This window comes from Cnephaeus nilssonii (assembly GCF_951640355.1).
Source record: "Cnephaeus nilssonii genome assembly, chromosome: 5".
In the NCBI taxonomy this organism is placed as follows: domain Eukaryota; kingdom Metazoa; phylum Chordata; class Mammalia; order Chiroptera; family Vespertilionidae; genus Cnephaeus; species Cnephaeus nilssonii.
This window is the reverse complement of record NC_137076.1, coordinates 37927522-37947083: the sequence shown is the minus strand read 5'-3', so window position 1 is coordinate 37947083 and position 19562 is coordinate 37927522. Positions and strand designations below refer to the sequence as shown.

Below are 19562 nucleotides of genomic sequence, written 5' to 3'. Positions count from 1 at the left end.
CAGAACTATAATGAAAAATTCGGATTTTTAATGCTGAAATTTCAGAATTAGAGAAGCAAAATAAATCTAAAACCTCAAACTTAATAGATTTGGAGTATTTTTTTCCTTGCTTGAGTTGTTTTTGTTATTAAGCAGCAAATGACTCATGAAATCAGACATCACATATTTTTTGCTGTCATTTATTTAATTATCCTATTTCTAGGCAAGACATAGTTCTTAGTCACTTGGTAAACTTCACGAGGACAGTTGGTGGCTGAAATTTTACTGAATGCTGCATTAAAAAATTGCAACAAGTTATTCCTCTTGATAACATACCCAATTTAAGACCTTCTCAATCCTTAGCTTCTATAGTTGAGGATTTTCCTTAGATTGCATTGGCGAATTATGAACCTTCTGTTTTCCCAACTTTGGTTAAAAAAATAATTTTGACTTGTTGTACACTTCTATCTATATTTCCCTTTCATGTCTTTCTATGCTCCCAAATTGCTACTGTGCTTAATTATTTTTTATAATACATTATCCATAATTTCATTGGTCATTATGCTCATTAACCTTCCTTCCTATCTTCCTTCCCTTCTTTCTCCTTTCCTTTCTCACAACATAAGGAATCACCTAGAGGGAGCATGGCAGTGTATCTCCTTGCTAAGTTATAATGTGAGCCATAGTGGCAGAACACAAATGAAAGTTACTCAGAAAAAGAGTGTCTTCACACAATTCCAATGGAAAAAAAGAAGGGATATTTGAAAATATTTGCAAAGTGTTAACTTTAAGTTTTTTTTATTAAAGGTGTAGTGAGGAGAATGACCAAGCCAAAGAAATGCTTTCTATTACCATAAATCATTCCATTCAGATTTTCCAGGCGGTAAACTTCTAAGAGCAGGACGGTGTCTCCTCAGTCTGGCATTATTACTCACTCAATATTTGCTCAATGAATACATCAATGAAAGCATGTATGAACGGTGAGACTTATATCATTGCATGTTTTAAATGCAACCAGAAACCTTTTCACGTTGAGATATGAAAATCAGTGTGTAGCACGTAAGACAAAAGCTAAACAAATGCATTTAAAATGATAAATAGGTTATTTAAGTCTTTTAAAGAAAATGGCATTCTGATAAAGTTTTCCAGGGCCTAGTCCACTGGTTGATTTTCCTTAATCTGTGCTGATAGAGAACTGTCTAATTATACTGAATATGAATATGTCTCCTTATGATTAAAACAGTTTCGTTTGGGGAATGCAGTGTTCCTTTTCTCATTAACAAAAGATTAACTCCCCAAACAGGAAATGATTGATCACTTTTATAATTTCATTTGACATCTTATTCTAATTTAGAAAATTTTAGGAGAAAACAGGAATGAGTTGGATTTCAACCATTTTATTTAAAATTGTGTCAATAGAAAAAATGCAAGAAAAGCATTTCTCTCATATTTGCAGTGTGAGGGAACAAATTAAGTAGGTTTACAAAGTTGCCTATGTTGCTTTAACTCCTTGCCTGTAGCACATCTAATGATAATGTATTTGTTCATATGTCTAACGCTCATATGTCTACATACATTATTTCTTTTCTTGTTTTTAAGCTTCTCAGAGGCCAGGAACAATGTCCTCAGTTTTGTCTGGCATGTGATATGCATTCATACTTTTTAGCAAAAAGGAATTTGGTAGCATAAAACTAAACTTTGTTCTTAATCTTTAAAAAAAATAAGCCAAATATTATCATATCCTTGGATTTAATCTGGTATCAACTTAGTTGCTTATTGAAACATTAAGCAGTCTGCATAATATGTTTGTAGACGGGCCCCATTGTCTCATTTTGTTTTGTCTTATCTTCCCATCAGATTACTATAAATAAGGCCCTCCAATAATCACAACTCAAGAGTATAATGGGTAGGCAGACGTTATGTAATCACTTGCTCATTGAATCTTCAATAGTGCCTAGTACAAGGTGTTATATGCCCTTGAATAGAGCAGCTATTCAATAGACATGTATTGAATAAATTGAAGGATAGCATCAAGTCGGAGAGTACTGACTTCTCTTTCCTCCAGTCTACTTTTAGGAAGGTAGGTATATGTGTATTCTTAGCATTATCAGATAAAATGAGGTGAGGGACTCTAAGCTGGACCATCTATATACTCTGGGATGTTTAGCCAATGCTAAGTCTCTCTGTGGCTCTCAGATCCACCCATTGAGAGTCTGGTTTCCTCTCTTTCCCATTGTCCCTAGGAGAAGCATGGAGCAGGCTGTAGGATCTCAGAGGGAAGGAGGGAGAGGGTGGGTGGGTGGGAAGAGATCCACCAAAGAACTTGTATGCGTGTATGCATAACCCATGGACACAGACAATAGGTTGCTAAAGGCCTGGGGCAGGGGAGGGGGTGGGCTAGAAAGGGTCAATGGAGGAAAAAAGGGGGGACATATACTTTCAACAATAAAGATTTAATTAATTAAATAAAATCCTTGGTTTAGCTAGTGCCCACCCTGGAATACTCAACCAACCACAAGGACTTGTTTCTATTCCTTTCTCTCATCTCAGGCATTCGGGACATTCTCCTTCCCACCTACCTCCTTGATGGGGCAACACCTGTCAGTCTCCTCTTAAGCACCATTTCTTTCAGGAGGCCTTATTTGACCAACTGGATTAGGTTTCATTAGGTGCATCCTCGGCATTGTGCGCTAGATCTGAAGGACACAATCTCTTCAATACGCATTATATAACTTAATGTCTACCTTCCCTCTGGGCCTATGCACTTGGTGAAAGCAAAGGGTTTTTCTCTCTTGTCTACCCCTGTATCTCCAGCACCCATACTCAGTGTACAGCTACTCAGTTACACTGAACAAATGAATCGTGTCTTCACCTTGAAATAGTAATTTTCACAGAGTAAAGGGAAACCCGGACTGGGAGTGTGTAGAGATGGGTTCCCATCCTATGATGAGCACGGTATGTATGTACTCAAGCCAGTTACTCTGTCCTGGTTCCCCTCTTCCAACAACAGAAGCAAAATGGTCTGATTTAGTGTGTTCATATCACAGTTTATGAAGTTAAGAGAGTCTTACACTATGATAAATTGAGGAGAGGTATTTTGATGCCCCTGAAAATGACTGTTATGTATGCAATGTAGCTGCGAAGACCAAAAATCAAACAATAGCCTTTAGCACAGAGCCATGAGGACTGTCCTTGGGTATGCAGCTGGAACTGTCACTGTGTTAACCGATCTGCAGCTCTGCCTCTTGGGAAAACACAGCCCAGTGATTTCTCCAGCGCACTGACCAGAGCGAGCCAAGGGGAACATCTGTCCATTGCTTCCCCGGCAGTCCATGCAAGAAAGAATCATTTCTATTATTTTATTTATGAACTGTAGCCATTATCCCTCAGTGCCAAAACAACTAAAATGTACATTTGTGGGTCTCTCTGATTCTCATCTAAAGTCTAATGAGGTCAGTCAAATCTGAGGCCAAATTTACCATTTATTATTCATCATTTATATCCGACTTCAAACAAGATGAGGCAATTAGAGTAACACATGAAGTAGGCTGTTTAAGTCATATATGAAACACAGAAAAGGTCAGATACTCTCAAAGGAGAGAGAAAACAGTATACCAGGACATTTGATCACTGAAGCTACATATAATATGGGTTAGAATTCAAGCATGTGAGACGGTGGGTAAATGGGACATTTGCTATGGGCCCTCAATCCTAAGTATTTCTTATATTTTTTTCTCTTTTTAAATTTAATTTTCGTTTTATTTTTTTGTTGATTTCCGAGAGGAAGAGAGAGAGATAGAAACATCAATGATGAGGGAATCATTGATCGGCTGCTTCCTGCATGACTCCACTGGGAATCAAGCCCGAAACCTAAGCATGTGCTCTGACCGGTAAATCGAACCGTGACCTCCTACTTCATAGGTCAACACTCAACCACTGAGCCACACCGGCCAGGCTATTTTTTTCCTCTTTACCTTTATCTTGTGGATGTACAAACACTTCTTGTTAGATATCAAAAGGAAAAGAAAAGCAATTCATAGTTCCTCACTAGCAGGAGGATTGGCAGTTCTGAGATGTCCTCCTTTCCAATTATTCATTTCTTGGTTCAGTAATTAAAATCCACCCAATGGTTGAATCACACGATAGAATGAGTATATGTAATGGAAATTTAGTCACATCTAATTTGTGATAATAACGAATAGCTCAGCTAATGTGTTTGTGGTCATCAGCATTCAGGAAAGGGCTTATTCCAAAAGTCTGTGCCTCACAAGGAATGCTAATGTGCATTAATCAGCTGTTGTTCCATGAGGTAGATCCTCCGGAGTCTTTGTCAATGGGATTTGTGCTGAAGATTTTTGTTTTCTTTTAAAAATGCAGAAGAAAATCTTGCAGGTTTCCCACCCCAACCTATCTAATGTCACCTACTAAATCATTCTGCTTGTCTCGGGCTTCCAATTATTCTTTTGCTGACTCCACCTTGTCTTGCCTTGTTCCCACCCCGTTTTTAATACTTGGCTTAAAAAAAAGAGAGAGAAACTTAAGAATAATAACCACAAAGCCAGAAATAACTAAGGAACCACACCCCTCCTTTTAGACAATGCATAAATCATCCCAGACAGATCTCTACCCTAAGGATTTCCTCAAAGTAGAGTCTACAGTTCCCTCTGTGCTAAAACTCAAAGATTGTCTTTTCTTTGTTATGCATAAAGAGCCCTACATCCAAAAAAATAAAGAAACCTTCATCCAAAGTATAAAATTAACGACCAACTTTTGTTGTTGTTACTTATCATCTCTGGGACTAGGATTATAATCTCAAAAAAAACAACAACAATAGATACCTCTCTATTTTACTCACTTAAGCTATGTGCAAACCAAATTCTGGTCTTTTAAAAAGTTTCATATGTTAACTAATTTACCATGTTTAGTTATAGAAACATTCCATGTCCTATTAGTGGGCTTTCAATGAAAATGGGATGTGTGTGGGAGAAATAGAGTATTCATTGTTTTAAAAAATTGTTAAAAAATACATTAATCTAAAAAAGGAGACATGTAATACTTTAAACAATAAAAATTAATTAATTAAAAATACATTAATGTATATATAGCACTTATAAAAATTTACTTTTTGGTAACTACATATGAACATAAATCACAAAACTAGACCATAATCCTAAAATAGATATTCTGTCAGATAAGCAAAATCTGTATAGTTCATGGTCCCTGAACATATAGAGAAGCTTGACCCTAAAGCATTAAATATGTAAATATAACACATAGGTCAGTTACTTCTAAACATGGGGTTAAAAAGGATGATTAAGTAGAATGCAAATATTTTTAATTTTGATAATTATTTTAATGCTAAAGGCCTGACGCACAAAATTCGTGCAACAGTAAGCCTTCCTTCCCCCGGCTGCCAGCACCAGCATAATATGCTAATTAGGGCTTCCCTCGAAGCCCCGGCTTTATCCGGAAGGATGTCTGGTCTAATTAGCATATTATGCTTTTATTATTATAGATGTGTAGAAAAAGTAACACCACAACCTGTGATTTTACAGGTATCATTAAATTTAAGTTTGGTGCAAAGCTAAATTTAAGTTTATAAAAGTATGTAATTTTAATTAAAAATAGTAAAGCAATAATAATGTACTACTCTATGACTAAAATGGTATAAATAGTACAAAGAGGAACAAAGTTTAGGAAACGCTAACATCGTTAATTCACTAGTATTGGTATCACACCTACTATAGGATTTAGGTGCTGTAAAATTCAAATCAAGGTATCAGAAATAAAGTATGGTAATCTGGCTCATCAGCTACTACATATAAATAGCAGAGTCCCTTCCCCACCCCTCAACCAACCCACAGAGAGGAAGGGACTGTTGACCAAGCCCCTGAAATTTTGGAGTTGTGTGTCATGACAATCAGCCTGCCCTGATTGATTCATGTTCTCCCTCCAAGTCTTAAAAACTTCCAAACTCCTGATCCCTTGTTTTGCAGCACCTCTTCTCGGGGCCTGATTTTGACTTTTTCAGTTTACTTAATTTGAGATGAGGTCATTTATCTAGTGGTCAACCAGTTGTGTGAATGTACTTGATTTCACTTACAGCCACTTTGCAAATCCAAAGCAGGGGAGTAGGTTGCTGAACATAATGTTGTCCTATAAGACAAATTTTCTGTCAAGGACTTATCTAATAAGGTGCTGTGGGATTTCCTCCTTCCCCACCATCTACCTGGTGTTCTAACACTCCGTGTTAGAAAGTCCATGAGACCTATAACCTTCGGGATGGACTGCAACCAGGTCACTCACACCCTGTGGGGATTATACTTTCCAGGATGCCATGAATTACCACCTTTAAGGGTGCACCACCAATGGTTTTTGCTCCAGGAGTGATACAATTGAACTTAATATACTAGTATTAGAAAAAAGGTGGGAACGTGATGGAAAAACTGCAAGGGACCCTAGATCATAGCAGGGGGAATAGATGCAAAAGGAACTATCAATGACTGAGTGGCCCTGACTTGTTCATGACGAAAGCTGGAAGAAAAAGTGGAAGAAATCATTGAAGATGTCATGGAAACTTCTTTCTCAGTGTCAATGGCTAAACAGGGAGCCTGGGAAGAATAGACGATTTGGTGGGAAAATACTGAACTTCACTCACAAGTCTGCATTGGAAGCTCGAGTGTGGCAATGATTAACATAATCAAAACCTGATGAATGGGTCAGTCCAGGCAAAGAATAAAAACGGAGGGAAAGAAAAAGAACTAGAACTGACTCCTCAATGATGCTGTCTTTTTAGATAACAGACTCAGTGAATCAGTGATGGAGGCTGAGAAGGGGTGGCCTAACAGACGGGAAAGGAACCAGGAGCCCAGAAGCCAAGAGATGAGAAAATTTCAACAACAATTCTAATGAGCTGTTTAAACCATCCATTATATTTTAAAATTTGTATTTATATCTTTTGTTTCTGGAAATTAGATCTTTTCTCAATTTTACTTAGCTCGTCAGAGTTCTCATCTCTCAAAACATATTAACCATGATTATTTTATATTTTGCTTGATAATTCTAAAGCAGGCGTCCTCAAACTACGGCCCGCGGGCCACATGCGGGTGTTTTTGCCGTTTTGTTTTTTTACATCAAAATAAGATATGTGCAGTGTGCATAGGAATTTGTTCATCGTTTTTTTTAAACTATAGTCCGGCCCTCCAACGGTCTGAGGGACAGTGAACTGGCCCCCTGTTTAAGAAGCTTGAGGACCCCTGTAAAAAAGGCTACATTTTTTTAAGCAGCATATTTTGCAGTATATTGTTTTGGCTGGCCCTCCCCTGTGGGGCCTTGAGTGCTCAGTAATTTTCAAGTGTGAGTGACGCCTTTTCATGAGGGCTCACGGGAACAGAACCTTCTTCAAAGCGTGAGGTGCGGAGGATTCTTTCAAAATTACATTTGTACTTGCTTTTCAGAGGTGACATGGGTGGTATGGAACCGCGTTAAACTAAATTCTTGGTTTGATGTCTTCCTAGCCATGCAGCTTGTGTGATTCTGGCTGCAAACCAGCATGCGGGCCAATTTATGATCATTAATTTCTTAGGTGGATGGTGTGGGGTATGTATACTGGGAGGTTTCTCTTCGGGGCATAAAGGGACTGAGTCAGTTTTTGTTCTCTTTCACCCTGAGATTCTACATTTTTAGGTCCCATTTTGGGGTGAGCCCTGCATTGGTTTTCTGTTCTGAAACCCTTGAACTCAGAATATGAATGACCCTCAGGCACTTGAGGTTTGGCCAAAGCCCTAAAGGCAAAAGCCAGCTCAGTTTACTTCCTTTACTCAGTCTTTTAACATCAGTATTCTGTTTTATCTTGTTACCCATGGATGCATTAAAAAAGATTTGAAACATTTTACCTGGCATTTTCAATTGTTTGCATCAGATCGGTTGATCCTGGCACCTAACCTGCCACTGTTGTATGGGAGGTTTTATTTCCAAATAGAAGGTTGTTCCATTTGAAACTCTGCTGTATATATGATACTCGAAAGCAAATTGCCGAATAATCACTTACATAGTTTCTTAAAATAATGTGTGCTGCCAGGGCATTTTCAATGTTTGTCCTATAGATTAATTTAACAACTTACAGAGTATGGAAGCAACACAAAAAAACTCAATTATTTGGGACCATAATGGTTGAAGAATAACTAAAATATGTCCACGTTTTGGCCAATTCTAACCACCTCCACTGTCATAACCCTAGTCCCGTGGTCGGCAAACTGAGGCTCGCGAGCCACATGCGGCTCTTTGGCCCCTTGAGTGTGGCTCTTTCACAAAATACCATGGCCTGGGCGAGTCTATTTTGAAGAAGTGGCATTAGAAGAAGTTTAAGTTTAAAAAATCTGGCTCCCAAAAGAAATTTCAATCGTTGTACTGTTGATATTTGGCTCTGTTGACTAATGAGTTTGCTAACCACTGCCCTAGTCTATGCTACCACCATGGCCCATCTGGACTATTAAAATAGGCTTCTAACTGGTCCTTGCTTTTGTCTTTGTGCCTTTCCACACCAAACCCAGAAACCAGAGACTGTGATCCTATTTAGATGTAAGTTAGGTCATGCAACTGTCAATGGCTGCCCATCTCTCTCTAAATCAAACCCATAGTCATCACTATGCCCAAATGATCACTCCTCACTTTATCAGCTAAGGCTCTCCTTATGTCCTTGCTTTTCCTAAAACTAGCAGGAATGTTCTTCCTTAAACCCTTTGTTCTTGCTGCCTCCTTCTGCTTGGAGCCATCTCCTCTCAGAAATCCATTTGGCTTATTCTCTCATCCCTTCTGGTTTGTTCAAATATTATCTTCTCGACGAGACTCCTCAGACTATTTAGAATTGAAATCTTCCCTCACTTCCATCCAGCATCCTATATCCCATGTCCCTGCTATATTTCACCCCATAGGATTTATCTTGTTATGCTATGGAAATTAATCTTTGTAAACTCTTGGAAAAATGATTGGCATATAAGTGATTTACCTGTTTATTTGATTGCAATAATGTACATACCTGATTTACTCCGAGGGCAGGGATTTCTGCTTTTAGTTTACTACTGTATCACATCATATAGAACAATAGTTAGCACATGATACACGTTCAAAAATATGTTGAATAAATAGAAACACCTATATACAATAAAAGATCATAGAAAATGATTCGATTTGTTTCAATCATTTTAGGTAGTTTGAATAAGTCCTCAAAGACCATTCTCCAAAGAGAAATACAATTAAAATTAAAATTTCAAAACTCTTTGCAATATGCCAAAAGGTGCATTTATCTAAATGACAGTATTTTGTGCTCCTCTGAAGAGCAGCATTCTTGGCTCACATCTCCCTGGTGTAACTCTCCACGTGGTCATTTAACATAGAGCCACACATTCGAAGAGAGAGAAAAATGTACTTGTTCATTGTTCGTCTGTTAGAAAATAACCAAGGAAAAGATGGAATTTCCAGGCTCTAACACTATGTAGTTGGAAAATATAAGGTTTGAAATGACCAGATACCTACTCTCTATCCAGCCTTTAACTCCTGGATCATGTAGGATAATCTCTCTGTAGTCTGTACCTCAGTTATTTTATTTGTATGCAACTTTGCTTCTCTCCTCTGAAATGTCTGAAATGGCTTCTGAGCATAGTCCATTATGAAAAATAAACCAAGCTTATTTACAACTAACCAAAAAACATTCAGAAGATGTGCAAAGCACTTCATTGTTGTTCCCATCATGTGCCTTGTAGGCTGGAGAGTTGGCCTTGGACAAGCAGGAGGATGCCCCGCCTGCTTCAGTCCTGTCTTCTGGTCTACACGTCTTCATATCCCTACAGAGATCCTGATTATCCAGCTGTGTCCATTGTGGTCATGCCAGAGACTCAGCAAATGCATTGTCCAGAATCCCACATGCTTTCATGTGGGAACTTGATACCTGCAAGACAAACTAGTCTCTTTTGATAATACTGATAATCTCTTCGAGTATAACTTTGATGCAACAGGGATGAAATGGAAGGAAGCTAGGTAAGAGGGACAGAGACCCCAAACCTGTCACATGTAAAATGAGAGATTTGGCTAGCCTCTAATGGAATTCTTATTTCCCTTCCGGTGCTAAAATTTCATGAAATTCATTGAAGAAAGACTAAAGTTCTCAGCAGAGTATGGTTAAATGACATGAAAAAGTCTTCATAGCTGAAATTTGTCAAGGTGTTACTACAAATCCTATTACAATTTGTGCATATAAACCTCTGCTTCAGTGAGCAGATTGGTAGGTTCAAACTGATCAGTTTTTAAAATCTAGGAATTACAGTACACACTTTGGTCAGATCAAAATATACAACAGTGAACCCTCCTTTTCCAGCTACTAAATAGGGCAAAGCCACCTACCCCTAAAATACTTCTATAAAGCATTTAGAGATTATTGCCTTTTAAGATCGGTTAATTTAAAATTATTAAAGCCTGGGCAAGAAAAAGTAGCTCCACTTCCATACACATTATCAAGTTGTATAAAGACACTAAAACTATAAGGTGACCAGACGTCCCGCTTTTGGCGGGACAGTCCCGATTTTTAACAATTTGTCCCGCATCCCGTGGCGTTTTAAAAAAGTCCCGATTTTTGGAAAGAATGCACGACAAGCTAGGGAACGGCGGGAGAACGGGAAGGGAATATACGGTTTTCAGCGGCCACGTGGCTATTTAGCCAGGATAAATAATGCACTAAAATTTGTGGAATACGCACTGTCCTTACCAGGAACTAATGCTGCGACTGAACGTGTTTTTTCTTCGGTAAATAAAGTGTGGACATCAGAAAAATCACAATTAAGTGTTGAGACTTTGAAAGCCATTTTATGTGTGCAATATAATTTAACAAATTCTTGTGAAAAATTTCATGACCTTTTAAACAACGACAGCAATCTACTAAAAAAAATTCACTCAAATGAGAAATATGCCAAAGAATAAAATAATACTATACATAATTTTTTTATTTATTATATTTGTAAATTGTACTTATGTTGAAATTTAAAAAAATATATTACAATACTATTTTTGCGTTCTATGAAAATTTTTGTTGCTCCATATAGACCAAATTTTTAATCAAGAAACCCCCCCTCCCCCGGGTCAATGGTGTCCTGCTAAAATCTGGTCACCTTATAAAACTATGAAGATTAGGGAACCACCTGGCCACAGTGTCTCAGTGGTTGAGCATCAACCTATGAATCAGGAGGTCAAGGTTCAATTCCGGGTCAGGGCACATGCCCAGGTTTTGGCTCAATCCGATCCCCAGTAGGGGCATGCAGGAGGCAGCCAATCAATGCTTCTCTCTCATCATTGATGTTTTTATCGCTCTCTCCCTCTCTGAAATAAATAAAAATATATTTAAAAAGATAAGAAAAAAAGATTAGGGAACCAAGCTAAAGAATTTCATAGCTGGGGGGGAGTGGAGACAGTTAAGAAACAAGAAGGGAGCTTCAATTTATAAGATTTTTAGCTTTTAGTGACAAGGCAACCTGACATATTTTTTGATTCATTATAAAAAAAAAAAAGATGAGTTATTTTTAGCCATGGACTATGCCTAGAAGCCTTTTCAAAGGAAATACACAGAACTGCATAGAAACAAACTGAGGTACACACTATAGAGAGATCTGCAGAGAGCTTATCCTAAATGATCCAGGAATTAGAGGTTGGACAGGGAGTAGATAACCAGTAATTCCAAACCTTTTATTTTCCAATTGTCATACTACATCTTACTGATGCCTGGGGATTTCACTTTTTCTTTAGTTATTTTCTAGCAGCTGAAGAGTGAACACATACATTTTCTCTTTATGTACATATATGCAATACATCCTCTATGACACAATGCTTCCCAAGTTTGCCTATGCTCACAACACGGAATGAACATATGAAATATGTTCTCATTCGTTCACTCTCAAATATTGAGCAGGCTGTGAATATCTAGGAATGCAAAGCCAATAAGAAGAACATGGTCCTTGCCCTTAGAAAACTCGGTCTAATGAGGGTGACAGACCATTGCATAAGCAATTACAAAGTAGGGCTCTGGAGGCCATGGGAGAGAGTAAACAGGGTGCTCTGAGAGTGAGAAGCAGGGGTTCCTAAACTACCAAGGGGTGTGCTCTAAAAAGAATCAGAAGTTTCTGAAAGAATTTGTGCCGAGCCAGCTCATCCAGGTTCGGTGAGCCTGAGAGGGGGCGGTGAAGGATTGAGAAAAGACAGACAAGAGAATGAAAGCTGGGTCTGGGTGGGTCACTGTCCTCTCTGATGGAGAGCTAGCAACAGCCCCACAGCCTGAAAGCTGTCTCCTTATTTTATAGCCAGATTCCACGAGGCAAAGTAAGGGTGTGGTTACAACATTCTCATGAGTTTCGAATCTACTCAATTACATGCACCAGAACTCTATTAAGCCCACATCACTCAGGCACGTGGGGCCACGTGTTCGGACCATAGGTTCAAGCTTACAACTCTGGCTATAATTGTGCTGGGAGGGCTCTGCCCTCCAAGCTGGGATTTGCACGTGACTTTGCCATGAGAGGACTGTGCCTTCTCATTAGTCCGAGGCTTGAACCTGTCCAAACACTGTAGCCGCTCTCCACAAGAATTGAGGCATAAATTGAAATCAGAAGGATGATCAGGAGATTAGTAGGAGGGTGTTGGTGCTAAAACTAAGAAAAGTTCCAGGTAAGGGAACACAGTCATGACAGGGATATGTTCTGAAAAATGCATCCTTAGATGATTTTGCTATGGGAACATCATAGAGTACATTCACACAAACCTAGATGGTATAGCCCACTACATACCTAGGCTATATGGTATAGCACCTTTGTATGTGCAGTCCGTGTTGACTAAGATGTCATATAGTCACTCTGTGTGACTATACTGTGCATGAAGGCCTAGGAATGAGGACTTGGCCTGTTCCAGAAATGGAGAGAAGGCCAATGTCGCTGTAGTTTAAATTGACAAAGGGGAGGTAACTGACCAGCTATGAGACTGTGGAGAAAAGCAGAGGCAAGCTCACCCACAAAGGTCTTTGTAATAAATGGGGAGTTTGGGCTTAATTTTAAGAGCAACGGGAAGCTGCTGAGGAGGTTCCAAAGAGTGGTCAGAGATAAAATTCGTTTCAATCACCTCTTAAACAGATGATTAAATCAGAAAAGCATTTGGGAATTGTGAGTGTCCGAAAACAAGTACCGAATGATGAGGAGGTAGTGTCCTACAGTGTTAAATCTAAGAGGACTTTTAAATAAGCATTTTTGCCTTCAAAACACTGTAGGAGACCATTCACCTCGTCAAATGGAAGCCGTAGTGACAACAGTCTTTTATTCCAGATGAGCACAACTCAGGAGTTATCTGTCTCTTAAGCTTATGATAGAAATAGTCATCCATGTCAGAAAAAAAAAATTTTCAAAGGCAAAATTTGACTTTGTTGTATTCCACACAAGTACAAATTTAAAAGTGCTGACCATATATTAACATCACAGGACCATCTCACAATTTCACTGTTGGAAGGGATGTTAAAGATCATTTGGTCTAACTTCTTCATTTTACAGATGAAGAGAGTATAGAGTTGGTTTTTCCCCAAGATAATCAGAAAGAAGCAGTTTTTAAGATTTGGATTCTTACTGAAAGACTTCAGCATATCATAATGGTAATTGAATTACTACAAATAATAATGGAAAAAACTAGTTTTCTGATCCAGATATTTGATTCCCAATACTATTTTCAAGACTTCAAAATGACCTCCATTGATCCCCATCTAGCTAAGCCAGTCCTGGATTCCTGACCTTCAGAAACTGCATGAAATAAAAAGTTAGTTAGTTTCTTAAAGTGCTAAATTTTGGGGTAATTTGTTATACAGTAAGAGATAACAAACAATCTACAACATCAGTATATGTTTTTTAATTATTTTATTTTTCATTTACAGTTGACATACATTATACTAGTTTCAGGTATACAACATAGTGATTAGACATTTATGTAAATTACAAAGTGACCCCAAAATCAATATATCTTTTTCACAAACTTAAACTATAAACACTTTAAAAATATCTAAATATTAATTCTTTTCTAAACAATAAAATACATCTTTAACTTAAAAACACTACCACTGGTGTTCTTCCTTGAAAGAGGTGATTAAATGGTTTACAGAATAGGCAATGGGATATTTAACTGTTAATTTATAGTTCACCTATTCTAATTTAACCAGAGTTTTTGGCAATCAGACATAGTTAAAATTGAGATTTGATTGCAGATAGTAATTGCCCATGGCTACATGTTCCCATTTAAATACAACTTAATTTCTTTCCTTGGTTTGAAATCTCAGTAGATACAAAAATTTGAATTTAAATTAAACAATCACTTTCTTCTTAGTCCTGAATAGCCATAGTAGGATACAGAGTAAGAAGGAAACAATAGCCTACCAGCTAATGATGATACAGACATGTAAAATAATCACTTTTCTAATTAAATAAAACCTCCAGATAAGGAGAAAAAGTAGTTGAAATAGCCCTGACCCCTCTTCGAAATTTCACCTTCCCTTTATATCCTCAATCCAATTATTTATTCAGCATTTTATTAAAAAATATTGATTGAACCCTTTGTATACACTAGACATAGGGATACAATGGATACAATGATGAACTGGATAGGCAAGGCTCTACCCTCATACTCTTATCTGGGAGTGAAAAAAGCAATGAAGCAATTACAATGTTGTGGTGATTATTAGGGAAGGAAATACCTACCAGGGTACCTATCCCAGTATGCTGGTGGGGAGGGACATGGGGGGTGGGGACATGAGAGAGAGTGTGGGAAGGCACTTTGTTAAGGTATCATTTTGGGCAAAAAGAACTCCCTGTACAAAGGCCTGAAGGCAAGGAGATTCAAGATACATTTGGAAACTCAGAAGTTCAGCTTGGCAGGAAGGAGTGGTAAGAGCCCCAGGGAGTGCACTGCACCTTTAAGTCACAACCCAAGCATGGGCACAATTCCTTTGGTGGGGGTTCCCTTTAACAGAGCAGGTGTAGGGGAAAAAGAAAAACTAAAAAAAATGTTTAGGCTCTGACCTTCTGCATCCTGTCTGAGAACACCTATTTATAATCCAGGTCCAAAAAGCTAATACCGTTTGGCAAGGAGTATGCACATAGTGGCAAGAATTCTGAAGTCAGAATGGCCTGCTTTGAATCCTAGCTTGAAAACAGTAATACCAACCTCACTCGGGTCGTGTCAAAATGAAATGAAAATAACAAGTGTAAAGCATCTTGCACACGCTAGGCACTCAAAAAGTCTCTTCTCTCCCACTGTCTTGCTTCTGAGCCCACAGCTGGAAGGTACCATGTCACCATCCACTACTTATGACCCATAACCTGGCAGAAGACAATGGCCTCTTGGCCGTCTCCGATGTCTCTTAAATTCAGTTCTAGTCTACCCTCTGTGAGCCCTGGGTTAGAGAAACCAGAAGTATTCCAGCATAACAATCCCTGTCATAGAATAATGGTAGCATTCATAAAGAAAAAAAAAAAAGAATTATGCCATACACAACTGAGACTTGCTTATCACATCATCTGTATATTTGCATATGTACTTGACCTCCATTATTCCTTGTGACAATATTGTGAGGTGAGTACTGTAATCACTCTTTGGCAGAGAAGAGTCCTAGGTTCAGAGACGCTAAGTGACTGACCCTGACCTAAGTTTTGAATGTAGCTCATTTTCTAAACAAAGTTGTGTCAACTCTACAAAGGGTGCCTCCCAGGAAATGTTACAATGGGCATACAGTTTCTTATCCTTTTAGTTTCTTTTAGGCATTGGTAAGACTCAGAGAAAGATGGTTTTTACAACTATATGCCCATTCCTCAATGCCTTTGTGTCCTAGCACACATAAATTAAATTCTCTGTGTACAATTAAAGGGGTAGCAGAATTTTCCCAAAATAGTACTTTTTTTTCTGCCCAAGAACCATCCCAATCGTATTAGTGATAAGTACCACTTTCGCTTTTCCACCTGCCCACCATGCTCGTAATAGTGAAACTAAACCTTCCTATTTTCTAGAGGTAGAAACCTGTCTCCTCTGTGAAAATGAGAGCACAGATGAAAGGTTTAATGACTTCCCGTGGACTTTGGTTGCTGATTTCAAATGGAATCATTCCCTCATATGATTAGAATAAGATCTCTTGAAGGTCGCCTGCTTCAAGCCCAGTCTCGGTTTAAGGAACTGTCTACTTTGCAAAGGAGACCTCCTCATTCCTGCCTTGTAAGGTTATCTAAGTAATATTTCCCTCAGCACCCCTTCCTTTCAGTATTTCTCCCAAGGTGGTGCCCAGATTAGCTGGATCAGAATCACCAGGTTACTTATTAATAGGCGATTCCTGGGTTCCAACATTGATCCTAGTCTTCACCCAGGAGTGGGGCATTAGCTTTTTACATTACCCAGTAAGTTCAACGTGTTATTAGTCAAATATTCGATTGTTTTTCACCAAAATAAAAAGAGATCTTCATTAAAGTCTCCATTATCTTATACTAAAAGCAACTGGTTTTTAACAAGTGGTTGATAACAGTGTTGAGTCAGACAATCATTTGTGAAAGACACCTGATACCCCTCTTCCAGGTGCTCTGAATGTTGGGCTTTTGTGAAATACTATGTACAGTTATTCAGCCAACCAAGATTATATCCAATTATACTGTCATCCATTCTACATTTGCCCATGTTGTGCATGTGGATATCATCTCAAGTATTTTGTGGAAATGTGTAAATGTTGGCACTTACAGAATTCCCCAATAGACTTAACCCAAACAATGAAACAGGGGAAGTTAGTTTGGTACTATTAATTTATTTATCTTGATGATTCAAATTCCCTACTTCATCCAGAAAGTTAAATAACCAGGGCTTATTTGTTTTAAAGTGCTAGCAAATAGGAGATATTAGGAAAAAGGATCAACTTTCACCATCCTAAAACTTAAGGGTATTAAACATTCTGTTCAACTGAAATTAGGCAGTTTCGGGTATGTTACCTTAATTAGGTAATTACATACACTTGGCCATATAGTAAAGTGATTGACATTTTTCCTGGGAGATACGGACACAAAAAACAATTTCTTCAGGGTGAGTCATGTGGCCAGACATTTTCCAGTATCCTTTCCTGTATAATTCGTGTCTCAGGCCGAAAAGGCGTTTGAAAAACAAAAATCAAGGCGCCTCCATCAAGTGGCAAAAATCTGGTCCTCCGAACAGAAACTTAGCAGCCCAGGAACAAGGCTGGTATTGCTGAGGGCCATCCGATTGCCTTTCTTGTCATTGGCTCAAAAGAGAGCTCAAGAAATACCGACTTTCCCAGCGAGCTCCTCCACGCCAGTGATATTTACACATCCCACCTGGGCCTTCGGGTTACAAATCCACCTCCTTAAGGAGCCGTGTGAAAAAGCAAGATCAATAAGGAGAGAGAGAGAGAAAAAAAACCATCCTCCTAGCTATAAATCAGCCACGTGGAGCTGCTGCGGCGGCGGCGGTAGCCCCGACTTCCTGGTTCGCTTCCTGCAAACCCAGCGGCGGGGGGCTCGGGCCGCGGGCGTGAGGGAGGGAGGGAGGGGCAGCCCGGCGGCTCTAGGACCTGGGCGGGGGCGGCGGATGCGGGATCCTGCAGGGCACGGGCGTCCGGGGAGCTGGTGGGGCCCATCATTTCCATAAAAGTTTGGGAATCTGGACGCTTTTAAGAGCCGAGCTGTGGGGCAAAGGCTAAAGCTAAGGACCAGGCAAGACCTGGGGAAAGTATAAGTTAGTTCCAAGGTAACGGGGGACAGCGAAGGAGATTCGTGGGGCCAGTGGGGGCGAGAAGAAGGGGACTGCGGGTCTGCAAGGGGCCAGGTAGACCGAGAGGCAGCGGAGAGAGCGAGGCGCACGGGTCGGTTGGAGGTCTGCGGAGGCCGCCGGCGGAGGGGGAGTACCGGGGCCGCGGAGCCGCGGGGCCGCGGGGCGGGGGTGGAGGGCAGGGCCGGGGAAGGTACAGCCGAGGGGAGTTCCGGATCTGGAGCTGGGAAGGGCAGGCGGCGGAGAGGGCGGCAGCCGAGGCGGCGGGGGTGGGGGAGGGCGGAGGAGAGCCGGAGGAGGGGGAAGGAGGGAGGGGAGGGGAGAGCAGTGGCGGCGGCTGCGCCCGGCTGTGTGTCTCCAGCCGCCGGAGGAAGATGAGGCTGAAGATTGGGTTCATCTTACGCAGTTTGCTGCTGGTGGGAAGCTTCCTGGGGCTGGTGGTCCTCTGGTCTTCCCTGTCCCCGCGGCTGGACGACCCGAGCCCGCTGAGCAGAATGAGGGTGAGTGACCCGCCCGCCCCCTCCGGTGGCGGCGACCTGCAACTTGTTTTGTTGGCGCGCGAGTGGCGGGAGCGGGAGCGGCGGGGTCGGGCGCGGCGGGGGCGCCGCGGCTCCGCAGGTGGTGCGGGCGCCGCGCGGGCGATCGCGGTCGCCGAGCCCCACGCACTCGGTCCCCGCCGCCCAGGTCCCCGCCGCCCGCCGCCGGCCGCCGGCCCGCCCCCTCGCCGCCCCTTCCTCCCGCGCCTCCCCGCCCCGAGCACCCCGCGCTGCGGCGGCGGCTCCCGCGGCCGCGCTCCTCGCCGGGACCTCTGGGCGGAGCGGGGAGCAAATCGGGTCCCTGGGGGCGGGGGGCGCGGCCGCCCAGCCCCCGACTCCTCGGGGTGGGACCGCGGCGGTCGTGGCGGGGGATGCGGGGTTGGTCCAGGCTGCGGCCTGTGGCGCGGGCAGGCCTGGAGGAGGCGAGATGCCGCCGCTGCCATCACCACCGGTCCGGCCCAGGCCCCTCGGTCCGGCCCTCCCTCCGCCCCCGCCCGTCCGGGGGTGCTGCAGCCGGGGCTCCCCCTGCCTGCCCGCCGCCGGGGGGCGGGGGGACGGGTGGAAGGGAGATGGCGCTCCGCCTCCGGCTCTTACGGGCAGCGTCGCCGCCCCCGCCTCGCCGGTGGCCGGTGGCCGGGGTGCGATGGGCGCGCGAGGCCTCGTCCTGGACCGGCCCTGCCTCCCGCTTCCTTGGCGACGGGAGGGGCGGTTGGCCCGATGCGGGGAGAGAGGCAGCCCCTCCCGCTCTGGGGCTGGGTTCCCCCCCTCCCCCCCGTGCCACCCCCGTTCTGGGGAAGCCCTTCTCCCGGAGCCGGTTCCTCTTCCCGGGCTGCGACCGGACTGCTCGGCCGGGAAACTAACTTGTGCCGGCGCCCCGCTCGCTCAGCCCGACGCGGAGGGGCGCTGAGCTCCGCTGCGACGCGTTTGTCTGCCGCCCGCGGAGCGAGTGTCCGCCTGGGCACTCCCCCGCCTGGAAGGGCTGAGTCGGGCGCCTCGGAACTGGGGTTACCGGGCCGAGCTGGGATGGGGCCGCGGTTAATGCAGCTTCGCCTTCGGGCTTCCCGGCCTCGCCCTCCTGCCGGACATCCTTACCCCCAAAGGAACCACTCCCCTCCCTCCCGACCCCGGACCCTGGGGTGGTCCCCTGGGCCGGCTGCCCTGGGAGGTAAGGGAGGGCGTGGGAAGTTGGGGGCCCCCAGGTAGCCAGGGGCCTCCGGAAGAGCT

The 19562-nt window shown here is 42.3% G+C and overlaps 1 protein-coding gene across 3 annotated transcripts in view; it reads left to right on the top strand.

The window, feature by feature from the left end:
- The first annotated feature begins 14094 nt into the window (after positions 1-14094).
- GALNT7 (polypeptide N-acetylgalactosaminyltransferase 7) overlaps positions 14095-19562 on the top strand; it is a 135127-nt gene continuing 129659 nt past the window's right edge. The window contains exon 1 of one of the 3 annotated variants that reach the window (XM_079771735.1): positions 14095-18302. In XM_079771735.1, the coding sequence (XP_079627861.1) occupies positions 18177-18302 (126 nt within the window). In that variant the 5' untranslated portion in view covers positions 14095-18176. The remainder of the gene's footprint in view (positions 18303-19562) is intronic. The other 2 variants (XM_079771734.1, XM_079771733.1) reach the window with 2 other exon arrangements.